Consider the following 17,815-nt stretch of genomic DNA (forward strand, 5'->3'; position numbering starts at 1 on the left):
TGATTCGAATTATCAAGCAGCCCTTTCAGCCATCAATTACCTTTAAAATACTCAACAATTCCATCCAGCTTCAGGACAGCCACCACACACCTACACAATACTCCTTAAGCCTATTGTCAAAGCTCAAATCAGACCACCACACAAAGTTACTCCCAACCACTTGGACATGATCCACCTCCAGCCCGTAACATCCACTATTGCAGAGTATTACATGAAATCTCTATGAAGATGTTCCAGGCTTGATCCAAGGGCCTGATCTAAGTAATATCAGAATGTCAGAAGGGCACTCACGGTTTCGGGAGCAAATGCAGCCACAGCAGCCACAGCAAAGCAGCACTGCACATTTTTTACTCACTAAAAACAGGCTAACAAATGGTGCTCATATTTTAATTCTTCCCAGAAATAAATCACAGATGGTATCCAAGGCCACCTGCAGTCCATGCTGAGAGGCATTTTCAAGGCAAATACACTGACACACACACATAAAGGGCTGGAAGAATACAATTTTTTTACTGCATGGAGAGTGCAATTTAACTGAATTTAAACAACCCCAGATACCGATGATTTAAGATATATAAAACCCCAGCAGGAAGGTGTGTGAGAAAGCTTAAGAAGAAACCCGAGTCTCCCTTACAGCATTAGGGCTTTATTTCTAAAATGTAGTGAGTTGAAAGAACAGCCTTGCTTTTTTTCTTTTCTACCCATTTTCATGATGCTATGAACCAATTTTGTTCCCTCAAATGAGGGATACGAACAAGCTACTTACACTGTTTTCCCTTCTCCATCTAGCCTATGTTTGAGTACTAAGGATACATAACCACGATTTCATGACCCTTACTGATGCCCCAAACCAGCATTCCCAGTTCCCACGCTGTAAGCAATGGCCTAAGATGTATTATTTGCAAGCTCCTCTGCAAGAGCTAGACCACACAAATTGCAGCACTACGTGTTTTCATACTGGTTTCTCTGCCTCCTGGCCCACTCTCTCCTCTCTCTGAAGGCTGAACAGCAGAACAGCTCCCTGAACTGCAAAGAAAGGCAGGCCAAGAGTTCTTACTTGCTGTCCAGAGGCTCCCTCCTCCAGAGGACGCCACAAGGGGGAATGAAGGTTTCTGCGTGGCAGGCTGGTCCCCTTCCCGCTCTGTTTGGTCAGCAGCATTTGGCAGGGAAAGCCTAAGGGGAGTTTGTGGCTAGGAACCTACTGATGGACATGTACACACACAGAGGTAATGCTGCAGAAATGTGTGCATTCTCAGGTACACGCACCAGTGCATTTATGTACATAAATTCACAGGATCACACTACATGAGGTGGATGCCTCCTGCAGGACTCTGTGCTGTCAGGCATGTTTTAACATCCAGAAGGCAAACATGAATTTTTAGATGATGACCTTTTTTCAGACACAGAAATGTTGCTTGGATAGCCCAGAACTATTATTAGTGTGTTTGTCCACCCAAGGATTTATTTAGTGTGTTTATCCAGCCAGGAACCCAGCAACCTCCTTCAGCCCCACCCATCTGCCCTCCATGGGAAACACTGCCCCGGCAACAAACATGGAGAGGGATGGTAAGACAGAACTGCTTTGGGAATTAAAATGTTGAATGAGTGCAATTGTAGGAGGGAAGACAAATTATTTTTCTTCCCTCCACTGTTAAAAGGAGATTGATTTAATTGATAACAAATGTTCACCGAATGGGTTTTAAGGCTCAGGCGTTTTTCTCTCTCTGCATGTCAGCCCATGTGCTTTCCTGAGGAGCAATAAAACAGTCTCAACAGTAACATCAAGCACACAAGGCTGGGGAGAAGCAGGACGAAAGCTTGGTAACTATCAACAACAGCAAAAACATCTTCATTAGCACATCAGAGTTGTTCTTCATATTTGAGTGAGGTTGCACCACCTCATATTCTCACTCACAAATGGGAGACAAGTGGTGAGATACATTTCAGGTAAGATCAGCACTGTTTGATCTCCAGGAGCAGAGGTTCTCCAGAATTCCTAACAACAGCCACAAACCTGCAGCAGAAGCAGCAAGAATGTTAAGGCCATCTTTCAGAATAGTCGTGGTCAATTCACATCTCAGGTGGAGTATTTCCAGCCTTTACTTTCTGCAGGAAAAAACCCCAAAAAAACCCCAGGATCTCCTGGGGTCACTACCATATGTCAGGCAAACCAGTGAAGCAGTCTAATCCAGCGCTGTGTTTTTCTTGTTTTACTGCAGGTAAGATGAAAGGTTTATAACCCACTCGACAATTGCTGAATGCCAGCTGTTTGTCGGGCCTGTTTTACGGGTAACTCATCTGGAATCTCTGAAGGGCTCCATTTCCATTCCCCTTTTACAAACTACATATAGGAAGAGCTTTTCCTACATACAAAGAATTTTTATTCTTTTCATTCTCTCCATCTCCAATTCCAACGTCATCCTCCATTTGTGCACTTCATTTCAGTTTTCACTTCTTGGAGAGCATAATTAGATTGCACTGATTACCCAAGCCTGGCTAGGTCAGGGTGTTGTGTCACTGGCCTCTGGGCTGGGCTGAGGAATGAGTTATCTGATGGGCCACCTGCAATGGCACCAACAGGTGGTTTTTGGGACTGATTGCCAAGTTTGCCTTGGAAACCTCCCCTGCAGTTTCACTGTCAGAGAAAACACATTACACTCCTCCAGCACTTTTGTGCCCTGAAGCCAACAGAGGTGCACCAACATTTGCCAGCAGGGAATCCCACCTGTGTCTGAAAGCAGGAAAGGGAGCAGTTAAAGCATTGGGGATCACTTTTCCAGGATTTAGTACCAATTGCTAGGATTTCACTAGGTGACTTGTGTGCACTTCAACATCTTTTCCCACAGCTACAACTTCACAGGAGCAATGTGTTGCTTTGCCAAGCAGACCCATGGCAGGCAGCACTTCTGGCAGAGCAGGAGCGCGTGGAAGTGCATCCTTACATTGGTGGAGTTGGTGGAACGGCAATTGCTCGCAGTTCAAGCAGCACAGTGCAGACTGACAACATCACTTTTGTTTACTGAACAATTAAACTCATTCACCAGAGATCAAGCAGACCTGCACTGTCATTTGGCACAAAGCTGGAATAGTGGATGAGCCATCACACGCTGAGGCACTGCAGCTCTCCCTTTCCTGTCTCCCAGGAGCTCCCAGGCAGCAAGCCGTGTCCTTATCGACTCCATTTCCTTATTAATTCCCTATTGATCTGCTCACTGAGCACTAGGCAGAAATAATATTTTTATCTTCTGTACTCTTGGCTGTGCTGCCATTGGATTGTGAAGCCTCCTGAGTAGCTTGGGTTTTCTGTAACATGGGGAGGGATGGATCCACCCACACTTGCTGGGAGATCAGGCACTCAGTGAGGGGTACCTGTGGGAAATCATGAAAGCTTGTTGTGTGAATACCTCAGCTGCTGGTCTGCCTACTCCCTGTTATGGAAATTTACAGAGTGATAATTCATCTTTCCAGGTCAAGCCAGTGGCCAAAAATATCCTGAACCATCAAAATCTGCTCAGGATGTTACAGCTACTACCTCCTTCTCTCTAATTGTGGAGATTGGTCTACAATCAGAGCAGTCTGTGAGGAGCTGGTGTCTGTAAGAATGGATAAACAGCTGGTTTTTGTGATACCTGTGTAGGGTCTGCCACTGTATCTGCCTGAGGCTGCCTGTCCCACACCCAGCAGCTTCTCCACTGCTTCAACACAGCCATCAAATGTAGGCACTCAGCAGCGGCTGCAGGGCCCCCACACAGCCCCTGGCACTGCGGAAAGGGTCTGTCTGTCTGAAGGGAAAACACAGACATTACAGAATGTACTCCTCAACAAGAGAACACACTACACTTTTTACTTACACTGTTCTATTGCTTATTACACAGACCCCAAATAATTTCCTTGTAACAGAGGTGGGAAGAAGTAAAAATAAGGAAAATATAAGCGCAGAGAATACAATGTGATGGGAACAAGTAGTGCAGCTTCCCAGTGATGGAGACTTCCAACTCCTGGCCTGCACCTTTGGGTCAGAAAGAGAATGTGCAAGGCGAGTTTCACTTTTCCAAACTGCCAGTTAATCCTGAAATTACTGAAGCAAGTGGGCACTAGTACCAGTGCCACGAGACACCAAGCACCTAGAGAAGAGCACAGTTGGTTCTGTGGGGCTCCAAGCCCCAACAAGGCTTCAGATGCTCTATAAACAACACCATCAGTATAAACAGTGCTATGTAATACAGCTGAGAAAATGTTTGCAACCAGTTCTTAAAACAGACTCTTTCATAATTGAAATACTGCGGAGCAGAAAACAGCATTATAATTACAATAAATGCGTGCTGCTGAGTTAGAGAAGATCTTTTGTCTGCAAATCCCATTTACACAAGCAGAGGCAATGCTGGTAGGAGCAGTTACATTACTCTGTGCACTCCACCTCAGGGCTTGGATAATTTTTGTCAGTCCCTCTTCTTTTTAACTTGCAATAGGCTTTTCTAGTAAATTGGAGAAATTTCAGAGACTAGATACAGGAACAACTGGAGGACTGCAAAACCTTGTAATGCTGAAAAAACCAGCACCTATCAAGCAGCAGGTTAAGGCAGGAGTTGATCACTCTATGGAAAATGGACTTTTGGTAATGGGATCTTCAGTGTGGCATTAAAAGGTGTAAACAAATTCAATGACTGGAAGCTGGTGTTAAACAAATCAGTCTAAAAATAAGGGAGGACATTTTCAGCAGCCAATGTAATTAACCTTCAGTACAGTTTACTGGTGGTTGTGCTAGATTTTCCATTGCTGGAAACATAGGAGGTTTTTCTAAATGACTTCCTAAATGCCCAGCATGGTCAAACAGAACAGGATGTTGCTCAAAAAAGCTAAAAATCACCTTCACCCAGGTTCAGTCCCTCCTCAGTGACAATGAACTCCTGTCCTCACAGGTCAACCTGGGTGTGTTAGGAGCCCTTGGAGAGCTTTTATCATAACCCTTCAGCTGGCCAAAAGACAAAACATACATGTAATTTCTGGAGTTTTCTGTCACAACACATGTCAGGAAAGAACATTTCTTCCACCTCCTGACATGCCCTATGGAGCTGAGCTCTGCCCTTGCTGTCCATCAGAGCCACTCTTCACCTTGTCTGTCCTTCCCAAACATGCTTCTACTCCTGAAAACACTATCTGCACACTCCGTGCTTGCTTTCCCTTGCCACCATGCCATCCCCCCAGCCCTGTTCCTTGCATTCATTTCCCAGAGGGGCTTTCTTCCAAGTCCCAAGGACCAGAGGGGAGAGGTTTGGGGAACTGGGGTGACCTGTTTGGTGCACTGAGCACTGCCTGGGGAGCAGCTGAGCTGCGTGAAACAGCACTGGCAGGAGCAGCAAGTGGAGGAAGCTGCTCACAGGGAGTGACCCCATCTGTGTGTGAAGGAAGGGTCTTTCACACATACCACAGGACATGTCCTGTATCACAGCCCAGCCCTGGGGCCTGGTTTACCGCTCATCTATAGGCAAGGCAATTCATCCTCCTGCTTCGGCTTCCCCCTGTACAGAACCTCAGCAATGATATTTGCCCTGCTACTGCAAAGGAGCATTTTCAGGATCAATTAATTTAGCATTCATGCAAAGCTCTGTGGACAGAAGCCTCAATACAAGCAGTAAGTACCATTATTGTTACTGCACTTCAGATGGCTACCGCACTGACATTTTCCAGGCATGCACCATTAACAATTTACTAAGATAAATGGCCCAGGAACCTGAAAACGCATTTAGGACAACTACCTCCTGCTTACCAGCATACATTCAGCTGTGTAAATGACACCTCATCGCTCAACGTGTAGCTATGGCAACATTTCTATCTCGTATACTGAAGTGCACACACACACACACACACATGTGGAGCTGGAGGGAAGCCAGGCTACCTCTTTTCATGACACACAAACACGGAGCCAGGGAACTTTCCCAGGCTCTGAAAGCCAAGCTGCTCCCAGGAGCCAGGGATGAGGAGCAGCCAACTTGCCCCATGCCTGTCAGGAAGGAGATGGGTTAACAGCATGAGCCCCACCAGGTCCCCAAGGGACTTACTTGAGAGCAGTTTTGTAGTGGTAGATTGCTTCAATGTTACGGCCCTGGTCTTTCAGAAAATTGGCATAGTTGTAGTGCACCTTGGCGTTGTGGGGCAGGGTCTTCACTCCTGAGCTGTAAAGAGGAACAGAAGCAGGACACAATTAGCAGCCAGGTTACCCCATCTGCCCCTAGGTCCACCTTCTTCTCGCACTCCCTTCTCCTGAAAAGCTTGCTCGTAATTCGAGCACCTCGTCATCTCCTGTGCATTTGTGCCAACACAACTCATGTTCTAACTCCGAGCTTGTCCCATGTGCCAAGTGCCCCGGGCAGACATAAATGTGTGGCAGCAATTCAACTCATCCTGGTCACTGTCACCGCAGGCACTTCCAGCACCAACACTGCAACACTCCTGGTGGCCAGATGCTATTGTATTTTAGAATCTGAATTACTAAATTGAAAGACCAAAACCAAAATGGCTAATATTTAGAAGGAAAGCATGTAGTACTTTCTAAAAACCGAATCCCTGCTTAAACTTGAGTGTCATGAAGCACCTTATGAAAATCTCGATTTAAACCTGGCACTGCAGATACCAGAAAGAGGGTATCTTTTCCATGGGCATCAGCACTAGATGGGATGCCTGGCATACTCCAAGTACCAGCACATGTGCACTGCTTAAGGCTGAGCAGAGTATGGCCAGGATGTGAGGGCTAATGGGACTCTAACCCTTAGGTGGCAAAATAACGCTCTGGCATTATGAAACACGACTGAGGATATCTGGCTGCACAGCCACCCCATCCCTCCCCTTCGTCTCCCCTGCTACGTGTAGACTGAACTCAACATTTGGAATTAATAATGAGGGCACAAAGCAAGCATATGCCTATTTGCTTAATTGAGAGCACAGAAAGCAAGGTACACCTTGCACAGCCAGAAGAAATGCTGTTTCAAGGTTAAAGAGAGAAAGAAATCACAGGAGCACGTACACCATGGAAACATTTCCCTGCAAGGATCCAGAGAAGTCAGCATTCTGTTTAATGGGGGAATTCTTTCCAGCACATAAATAGGGGCTCTCTGAGGTAACGGGAAATAAGGATGGATGAATCTGTTCACGGAAAAGCAGACAAAGTCCTGTTTCTTGCTCACAAGCAGATTCCTGCCAGCTGCTCTCTTTTCTACTCCCAGCATCTCTAACCCTGCTACCTCAGGTAGGAAAACCAAGGATTAGAGAATTCCCAAGTCTTGTTGCCTTGCCTTGTCTGTCTCTCCTGCTTAACTTTGGTGAGCATGGAAGTTAATCATAATGAGACAGGCTCACACACAGCCCCTGCAGTGGGGTGCACATTCTCTTGCATGGGAAGAATGCACCCAGAGCTGCAAAAACCCTTTGAGGGGGATTTCATTGCAAAACAGCACTGAGGAATTGCAGCGGCAAATGTGGTATCCTTTTGGTTATCTGCAGCCAGTGGCATCCAGCATCGCTGACACCTACTTGTGAGAGCTTCCAAAGCTTCACCCACAACTGCCTTGCACAGTTCAGCTCAACAGAGCCACGGTTTGCCTACTAAAATTAAAAGTACACCTTGCATTTGGCTTCCTAATCATCAGGTATTTCCAAATTACTTACTGGGAGCACTACAGGAATAAGACATTTTGTGACTAATCGCTGAATTAAATCAGTTAATTGATGCTATTCTTAAGAGAATGATTTTCTGTATTAGTTTTCACAAAGATATACTGCACCAGCAGCAAGTAATGTGTGACTGCTATGGCTGTGTTAATTTCCATTGGCCTTGGGAGCTATTAACTACACACTTACAACCTCTGGGCATTACTGGAATATTAATTCTTATACAGAGAGGGTTTTATTACATCAGCATCAGTGTTACAGGCAGAGACATGGCACTCAAAACTGCTGCTCTCCCAGAGCTATGTGCGAGGAGCTGCTCTGCTACAGCCTCTGCTGAAACAGAGCAGACTGAGCTAACAGTGAGGAGTACATTACACATGCACGAGCACTTCAGTTCCAATGAGATACAGTCTTAACAGCAAGATGCATATGTTTAAATACTTTAATTCTGAACTGTTTTCCTTTAAGTAGAATTTATCACCAATTCTGCTGGTCCCATTTATTAAAACATCACTAATAAAGCTTCTTGCATCTGTGTGCTTCTGCTGGTGGCGGGGGTGACACAGGAAAGGCAGAAATGGGTCTGGGTTCTTAAGATGCTCTCTTCTGTATCACACTGTTCACACTGACCTATTTATTCTCCTCACACGGGCGGGGAGGGGGATGTTTCATTTTGTAAATGCACATAGCAGTGACTGAGGCTGCTTGGAGCCTCTGTGCTGGGAGAGGCAGCAGCAAACACAGCACTGGATGCAGAGGAGAATTTTTGGGAGTGTTTAGGCTGGCTAACTGATCCTTGACCAGTCGAGAATGCTGTTTGCTCATTGACAGAGGAAACAATGATGTCCACAGTGAAAGCCAAGAAGGAAAGGGTGGAGTATAAATAACACAGCAGAACACAATGTTTTTCCATTTGTGCTTCCCACAAGCTCCCAGTCTCTCACAATTTCAATATAACTTTCCAATATGCTTTTCCAAACTCTCCCATTTCCCTATTCCCCAGCCCAGCAGACACGCACCCTTCTGAAAACCTACAGCACCGATCTGGCTCCAGTCAGAAATTAGCCCACTGACCCTGGACGTCACTTCTCCAAAGGACTTCCTTCCCTTCTGACCTCTACGACAGCAGTAAGCAACATAAATGGAAAACAAACAATAGGTAAACCTTTTGATGTAACACTTCCTCCCCGTGGAAAAACAAAAAGCCTATTCGCCATAAATCAGAGAAATAAAATACTGCTGGTATTTTCCAACCTCAAATACCAGCATCATCCAAATTCCACTTCAGCTGGGAAAAATGCCCTGTGATACCCCCTCTTGTTTTCCCAAGTGCATGTTCTGCTCTACAGGGTGACTGGGTGCAGGGCTGAGGCTTCACTGATTTTCTGTGATATCCGTATGGAAAGTGCTCAGTTCAGAAGAATGAGACCAGTCCTGCCTCAGCAGGAACCCTGGGAAACTGACGCTGTCTGCTCTGCTTTGGGAATCATTATCATCAACAAAGGTTCTCTACAGCAAATTATTCTCTGGATGACACAAACAACCACCTCCTTGGCCTCCTCCCCTCATACTGATTTCACAGATATCTGTGTTGGGCCATATTAAACTGTCCTATAGAACATGCCTGAAATGCAATGGGACTTGCTCTCCTCAGCTGAGCCAGCTTTCAGAATTAACAAAATAACACAGCAGTACGTGCCACACATTTGGGGCTGAAGCAGTTTTTGCAAATTCCTGAAGTCAGCAGACCTGGCTTGGAAAGGAGAGCTGCTAAGAGGGCATCATTTTTGTACAGTTCCTTTTCTGGTTACTCCTGTGTTTCCAGGCACTGTCACAAATGTGGGCAGCGCGTGCGGACGCTTTCCAGGAGCAACAGGAAACGTGGCAGCTTGACAAGCCTTGGAAAGGTCAGTACAGCGGATGCAGAGGTCAGCCCACAGCTCTCCCCTCCCTCTCCCTGGCTTTGGACATTAACACTGACCGCAGTTCAAATCTGACCTTCTGGCCTGTGCATTCACTCCAGAGGGCAGTTCTGTAAATAATTAACAAGTCAGTCCTCCCTGATCACCTGCCAACACACTAAGACAAACTGCTTGGGGCTTCTAGAGATGTCTTGGAATAAAATGCCACAAATATCTCTCTACGTATTTGGCCATGTCTTATACTTGTGGTTTATTTGCTTCTCATTTAGTCCTTGCACACATGCTTGTGCATCTGTGTGGAGATGCCTCATTTCCTCAGAGAGCAGCATCCTCCCCGACACTGCTGGTTCAGCCAGGACCTGGCAGGATTTCTGCATCCAGAAAACTTGGCCCCTGGGCTGAAGACTGAGTGGCAACAGTGACCCGGAGACGGAAACGGTGCTGCCACACAACATCAAAATAGGTTAAGTCTTGAGAAAGGGACAGAATGGGGCACAAGCACAAAACTAGGAACACTCTGAGTATACAAACATCTCCTGGACCAGCATAGGAAAAGCGTATTTAACAGACTAAGCCTCAGCCAAGGGAATCAAGAAAAATCAACCCTGCAGAAACACATCCAAGCAAATGATGGAACAAAAAGTAGAGGTGAAAGGAAAAAAAAAAAAAAAACTAAGAGGAGGGAAGAAGCAGTAATTAAGTAAAGCAGCAACTGGAGAAAGAGGAATGAAGAACTAGGATTGTGAGTAAAGATTCTCCCAGCATATACTTCTTAAAAAAAATTCAACACACACAGAGACTACCAAGCAGGTTGATTTATGTCTCCTTTCCCTCATCTATAGATTTGCTCTGTATCCTCCTCCCATTCTGTCCATTAAAATTTATTGTTGTTTCACATACCTCCATCCACTTCTCCCTCCTCTCCTCATCAGCATCCTCCTGCCCCAAAGAGGAGATCTCTCACTCCTGGGATGACTTTATCTTCTTGCTATACTATTCTTTTGCATTTTCTTCCCATCAACAAGAAGGGTCCTACCACGTTACAGACTTGTGAGAGATGTGTAGCACCTATCAAAGAAGATCTTAAAAGGACAACAAAAAGGCCAATAAGGGTAAACAGCACAGTAAAGACAGCTATGAGAAATGAAAGCCACTCTAAAAAGGAACAGCTACAGAAGGAAAAAAGAAAAGAGCATAAACGTCAGCCAGTTAAACATAAACCATAATTAGGCAGACCAAAAGAGATTTAAAGAAAAACTTGCTAAAGCTATCAAAGCTAATAATGGAATACATCAGACAGAGGAAACCTGCCAAAGATCCCCTAAGGCAAATAGATGATGGAGGTCTAAAAGTAGTGCTTGAAGAAGAAAAGACCACAGCAGAAAAGCTAAATGGATTCTCTGCACCAGTGCTCACTGCAGGGAAACTGAAGGAGTTGCCACACAGGAGCTTTTCCTCACAGGGGCAAGACTGAAGCACTGTCTCTGACTGAAGTGGCAGTAACAGAGGCTTTAAAACAAGTCAGCACCCAGAACAGTTATGAATCCATTGGGCTTGGTAGAATACATCCAAAGGAAGACAAACATACAGCTATTAGCTGCGGTAGGTAGCCTGTAATTTAAATGAGACTGGCACTACGGGAATGGAAGTTGATGAACATGACCTCATATGGCTCCAGGGAAGGGATCTTGAGGGGGAAACAGACCAGGAAGTCTGATTTTCACTTCAGGTAATTTGGGGAAAACCATAATAAAGCCTAATTCTAGCACACTTCTAGGTAACTACAGTCCAACAAAGAATTTGCCTTGTATATTGCAGAAAGAAGTTATTTGGGAAGCTCTGTTGTGTTTTTATAGATTCAACAGGTCTATACATGTTACAATACATGTTATTGAAACTATGGAAAGCTTTTACAAATATCCAAATATAGCCCAGGCAACCAAAATCACATACACCAATGTTGAGCACTTAAATGTCCAAAGGGATTTTTTTTTATAAAATCCCTCACCGAAGACTTCCAATTTATCCAAGGTGTCATGGAGTAAGAGGGGAAAATCCTCTCATGAATCAGTACTAAGTTGAAAGACAGCAAGCAAAGAGCATTAATATTTGAACAGTTTTTACAGCTGGAGAAGAGTGCAAACAGGGTTCCCAGGAGACATGCAATGGCACCTGAGGTACTTCAGGTGTTCACAAAGGATCTTGAAAGGGGAGCAAACGGGGAGGGGACACGTTTGCTGATGCCACCAATGTGAATCACACTGCAGGAATTAAAGCTGACTACACTTTGTTGCAGAAGGATCTCACAGTATTGAAGGCTGGGCAAGAAGATGGCACAACAAATGCAGTGTTGGTACAGACACAAGCAACAGAGAGTGTGTACACACACTCCCTAAATCTGCATAAATCTCCACACAGATTGATGTCTAAAACCCAGTTATTTCCAATCACAGTAGGTGTCTTGTAATTTGCATTGGGAGTGCTGTGAAATTATCACTCACTGCTTAGGAGAGGTCGGTCATAAAAGGCAAGCAGAAGATTAGGAATTAGTAGGAGAAGAGAACCAAATCCAGAAAGCAGTCCTATGTTACCGTGCTGCACATACCTCTTGAAAGGTAATTCTGGCCTCTTTCTCAAAAGGATGGATTAGAGTATGAAAGTATCCAGAGAAGACTGACTAGAGGAATCAGAAATGCAGAACAGCTTCCATCTGAGGGGAGTACAAAATCAGCTGACTTCAGCGGGAAAAAGAGACAGCCTTAGGTGAAGGCATGGGGGTTCAAGGCATGGAAGTGCCTTTATTCTAAGTGACAAGCTGATGGTTACTCACTACTCATTCAGCACACCAGAAGTAGGGGACACCAAACCAGATAATCAGGCAGAAGGCTCAGAGCACACAGAGGGAAATCTTAGTGTGCATGCTCTGTAATTTAACCATGGAGCCCAGCACACAGGATGCTGTAGAAGCCAAAACTATAAATAGGTTTGAAAAAGCAGAGACATTATGGAAGAAAAGTCCATCAGTGGCTGTTAAAAGCAAAAATAGCAAGTAACTCCTGACTCAGGAAGTCTTTAAACTGCAGATTACTGCAAGCTGGGAAAGAACTGGAGAGAAGCATTATTGTTGCTGGCCCTGTTCTTACAGTGCTTTTTTCAGCAGCTGCTGCTGATTGCTCTCAGGGACAGGACACAATATGAGGTGACCCAGCAGGAACACAGAGTTCTGCCATCCCCTCAAAAGCCTGGGGCAGACCTCTCTCCTGGTACTGTCCCCAAAACTCCTGAGCTGAAGAGGGAAACAGCTCAGCCCAAGGCACTGAGCCCTGAGTACTGCCCTGAGCTACTCCACTTCCCTCCCTTGAGGTAAAGGTGTATTAGCTCCAGCTGACAGCTGCACTGCAGCAGTGCCACAGCCTCGGAATTGGAGCTGGCAGTAAATAGTCACCCTGTTTTGAATGGAGGCTGGAAGGACAGAACTCCATTTGTATCCAACTAAGCAGACATGACCTTATCTCTCTCTTCTGCAAGAGACCCCATAGCAGTCCATGTTGTCCCAAGAACGCTCCTTCGTAGAAGGAAATGTCCTCCTGTCATCTGCTACAGTTTGACTTCATGGTTTTTAAACATGGGTAACCACAGCTGTGCACAACACAACACCGTATGAATGCCTGAAACTCTGCAAATGGAATTGTCCTATTGCCACCTCCCCTTCAGTAAGAGAGTTGTCCAACTTGGAAATCCTCCTACTTTCCTCCAAGTGGCCAGGTTTGGACTGGAGGAAGTGGATTGCTGTGTGAGTCCAGGCCAGTCACCGTGGCTGCTGTTGTTTGAACAGCAAACAGTGTTTGAGGGAGACAGGCAGAGAACTGAGATTGGCTCAGCTGGTCAGAGCTGAGTTCAAATAGTGCCAAGGCTGTGGGTTTGATCCCCATCCCTGTTTGGGCCATTCGCTTAAGAGCTGGATGCGATGACCCTTGTGGGTCCCTTCCAACTCAGAATATTCCACGAATCATGCAGGGGGAAGAAACCCCAATTTCAGATTTTTTTAAAAAACAGCCCCACTAAGAGAGCTCCAACCACTGCAGTAGTGTTTCCTGAAGACCAAAGGGTACACATAAAAAACAATTTCATACTTTTAGTGCTGCATAAATTAAACTTTGCTCTGGCCAATAAGTTAGGAAATAAAGATCAACCCATGTGCAGATCACCTGTGTTTCTGCAATTACTTCACAATTAGACAACTGCTGAAAGCAGCTGGAGGCAAATGCAATACATTTTCTAGCAAAACACAAAATGAAACAGACTGTTTCAATGCAAGAAAATACATAAATGAGGTTGTTAAGAGAGCTGTTTGGCAAAGAGTAATCAAATAAAATGAAATATGGTACATTAAGTTTGGCACTTCGTGGCATTTTATTTTTGTCATTAGAACATTGCTGAAGAAATTTCAATATATTCAGTAGCGTTACTATGGCATTCTGGAGTGTTGCAAAAAAATTTTGCTATGTCTTTAGAAGCAAAAGCATTACACTATCATTAGATCTACAGAATCGAAGTTATTTAAAAACAGCATGTCTTAAAAATGTGCTTGTCAGAGCCAAAGTTTGTACATAAGCATATAAAGTGCTGACACCAGTTTTTGCCCAGGTATCAGAAAACAGAAAGTAAGTGTTATTTTATGACAATAAAAATGTTAATTAGATCAATGCATCAATAGCACAACTTTTTCTAAAGAAAACTATTCCATGCAACAAACTTATTTTCAACAACATAAAAATGCAAATATTCTCTTGTGGTCACTCCTACCTGAACAGGGATTCTCGTGACAGCCAGATTTCATTCTGTTTCACGGTCTTCCAAGAGAAGAGCAGCAGCAGCAAAGCAAAGAGGGTCAGAACAGTAATTCTCCATTTATTTAGCCATGTAGACAGCTTTTTTAGACCGTGGACAAAAAGGATGCAGTACCCCATGCTGGGGGGGAAAAAAAAAGGAAAGGGAAAACGTACCAAAAGTTATATTTCAAGTGTCTGGTTTATATGCAAAACCATCCAGTATTGCATTTATTACACAATTACTAGGGGTTTTGGACTAATTATATTTTCTGGGCTAACAAACTTTAATTCAACAGCAGTTTTCCTCAAGTCACTACACAATTTCCAAATTAATCTAAATGATAGACCCGGATGCCAAAAGTACAGTCGCATACATAATACCACCCAGCATAATGGTAGCTTCCACCAGCCACAGAAGGCAGCTGCTTTTCTGAACAGCAAGCTAAGAAAGCACCATGTAATAACAGTAATACTGAGCACTACTGGAGCAGTGTGGAAATGAAAGGCATTTTAACAGGGGGAAGTCTCTAAACAATCCCAGTGGTGGCTGCTATTAATTCTGGTTTACAAATTGTGAAGCTGAGGCAGGAGAGCGACTGCAGGAGCAGGTGATGGAGACCACCAAAAAGCAGGAGAACCTGTATGGCTCTTGCACTTCTACATCAGGGCCAGCCTGTCCCTTCTAGTGCCCAGCCCAGAATAGCTGAGATGTGCTGGCAGATCTTCCTTGCTGCCCTTCCATGAACTGACACACGGTCATCTCCAGCCCCCAGCCCTTCTACGGCTCACCATTAATAATTACTGTGGCATTTGCACAAGCCAAATTTGGACTGAAGTCTTACACCTGAATAAATTTAAATCAATTCAGTAATTATTTACCTTAATTCAAGGGTTGTGTTATTTCCTCCAATGATGTCCCTCTGAGCTGGAAATTCAGTGCTTTCAGCTGCTGTACTTAATAGTTGCTTATTCTACTTGTAATTTTTACAAGGAATTTAAATTTCTATTGCTCAACAAATTTTATTAGCTTATCTAAAACTCTTCAGGTTACTTAGCACCTGATTTAGTGTTAGACTTAAAACCTATCTTAGTCCAGGCAGCTCTTCCTAATGAAAACAGGGAGCAGAAGGCTCTTGAATAACACTTGAGGATGATCAATAAACCGAGCCAGAAGCACAGCCCTTCCCTAATACTGGCACACCTTGAACCCCAGCTGAATCCCACACTTAAAAGCAGGCAGGCTGGAGGTATAGAGATCATTGCACCTGCCCACACTCTGGCCAGACATTTAGAGGCTTTCCTGGTCTGTACAGAGAGGTTCAACCAACTTCCCAGTGAGAATGTTATGAGTTAAGAAAAATTAAGAACAAAATCCCACTGTCAGAGGTGACCTTGCAGGCAAACATGCAATATGGTGGAAGTCAATGTGGAAATCAGAAAAAGGAAAATGTTCCACATTCAAGGAGCTCTGTGTGTGCTTCTTGGCATGGTTTCTCTGCCCTCTTGGAGGGCTGGACGCATTGCTATTGCTTAGGCTTCCTAAGGATGGAGAGGGACAAGAATTCTTCCTTTCACTGAGGAAAAAACCTGCCTCTGTTGTATGCACTGATTAGCACCGCGGTGATGTCTCTGGCACAGTACAGGGGCCTTACAGAACACTGAGAGAAGTACAGAAGTATGGGGCAAACCCAGAGACATCAGATCTGGTGATCATTCAGAACCCCTTCATGGTTGTTTTTGAGTTCTCCCATTTTTCAGAAGTGGTTACCTATATATTTAAATCACTCAATTATGCTTTCACTTTCTTGTAACACATTTCTTGTTGTACATGCACTGGTTTTTTCCATTAACTCTTTTGCACATAAATATTTGTTACACCTACATTAACTGCAAGCAGACATTTAGAACTACAGAGATGCTGGTGCCAAACAATCCAGCCTTTACAGTTATTGAACCCTACTTTAATACCTCTGAAAAGCTAATCTTAATAATAATCCCTCCCTTTCCATCAAGAAATGCCTCAAAAGTCTGCAGACAGTTTTTACTTTGTTATTTTGCCTTCCCTCAATTTTATCCTTCCCTTGGAATTAATTATTTGATGTATATATTACTTAATTGCTTTAGCACGAGGCCACTTTCAAAGTAATTTCCCTACACCTTCATGTATTCAAGAACAGACCCTTTCTACAGAATCATGAATGGGTCCAGAAAACAAAAAATGCAAACATCAGTGTCTTGGCATTTATGTCAAATCCTGTCCCAGCGGTTGGGAATTTCTGCCTCAGCAGCAGTCCTCAGTCTGAGGCACAGTCAGCATCACATTACACCTTCACAGCCACTGGGAAAGGTGCTGCTTCCAGGGGTTGTTCTCCAACACCTGCAGTGCACCACCACCATAGTTTCAGAGAGATGCTGGGTGCCACAGAGAAGCAGGAGCTCAGCCCAGATGGCAGCTCCCATCCCAGCCACACGGGCAATGGCACCGTGCAGGTACACAGCAGTGCCCAGCTCCACAGGGCACTTCCCACCTGGGGGCTCCTAAAGCGCTTTGTAAGGGAGGTCTGCTGCAGTCTTCCTCTTACAGGAACCTGAAACATGGCCATCAAGTGATTTTTTCTGCTAACAGGGGACTGTAAACACAGCAGTGAAGCCGCAGTCCAGGACTCTACCCACAACATGGGGAGTATGCAATGGAAACCAAGATACCTTTCTCAATAGCACACAGGACTGCCCAAGAGATAAACTGGGAAATAACCCAAAAGCAGGGACCACACTCAGCAAGGTAACGAGACTATAGGATTCAGCAGCAAGTCCGAATACAGATAGGAATGGGTTCCCAAACAGTTGCTGGATGGGCCTTGAGTAGCTCATGAGGTACCAGCATCCCAAACTGCAAAGCTGCCAAGGGTGAGGTTAAATAAAGGGCAGGATTGAAGCATGACTTACAATTTAGTAAGATGGAGAAAACTTTGACAATATTAGGACTGAGTTGTAGTTGTACCACATTAGAGTCTAACTAGCCTACAGTCGATGTACCTGCACTGCAAAGTGCACGGGAACCCAAAAGAAAGGAGAAGAAGGGAAAGGATCAGACAGCATGAAGTAGGTGAATACTTTTATTCTCAGAACCTGGTGAGCTTGGCTTACAAATTCAGACTATTTCCTGCCACAGAACATCGAGGAAAGGGTGGGGACAGCAAACCTGTAGTAGGACCTTTCAGTGCAGTGTCACGTGGAGCCCTATCTTTTTGCATGGCTATTTTTATTACATGGTCATTTCAAGCCCATCCCTTGGCTGAGGACAGCTATTACATTCCTGGCTGCAGGTCTTTTGCAGGCCAGGGAGTTCCAGAAGCACAGAAAGCACTCACATGTTGTTTACTGCCAGGAAAGCAT

General features: G+C 44.6%; 1 protein-coding gene across 3 annotated transcripts in view; it reads right to left on the bottom strand.

Annotated features, from left to right (window-relative positions):
- Positions 1 to 17,815, bottom strand: part of TMTC1 (transmembrane O-mannosyltransferase targeting cadherins 1) — a 140,522-nt gene that overhangs the window by 32,899 nt on the left and 89,808 nt on the right. For 2 of the 3 annotated variants that reach the window (XM_039570700.1, XM_039570698.1), the window contains exons 10-11: positions 14,394 to 14,558; positions 6,060 to 6,173 (exon numbers count right to left, since the gene is read on the bottom strand). In XM_039570700.1, coding sequence (XP_039426634.1) covers positions 6,060 to 6,173; positions 14,394 to 14,558 — 279 coding nt within the window. The remainder of the gene's footprint in view (positions 1 to 6,059; positions 6,174 to 14,393; positions 14,559 to 17,815) is intronic. The other variant, XM_039570701.1, reaches the window with a different exon arrangement.

Source organism: Corvus cornix, chromosome 1A (genome assembly GCF_000738735.6).
Source record: "Corvus cornix cornix isolate S_Up_H32 chromosome 1A, ASM73873v5, whole genome shotgun sequence".
Classification (NCBI taxonomy): Eukaryota; Metazoa; Chordata; class Aves; order Passeriformes; family Corvidae; genus Corvus; species Corvus cornix.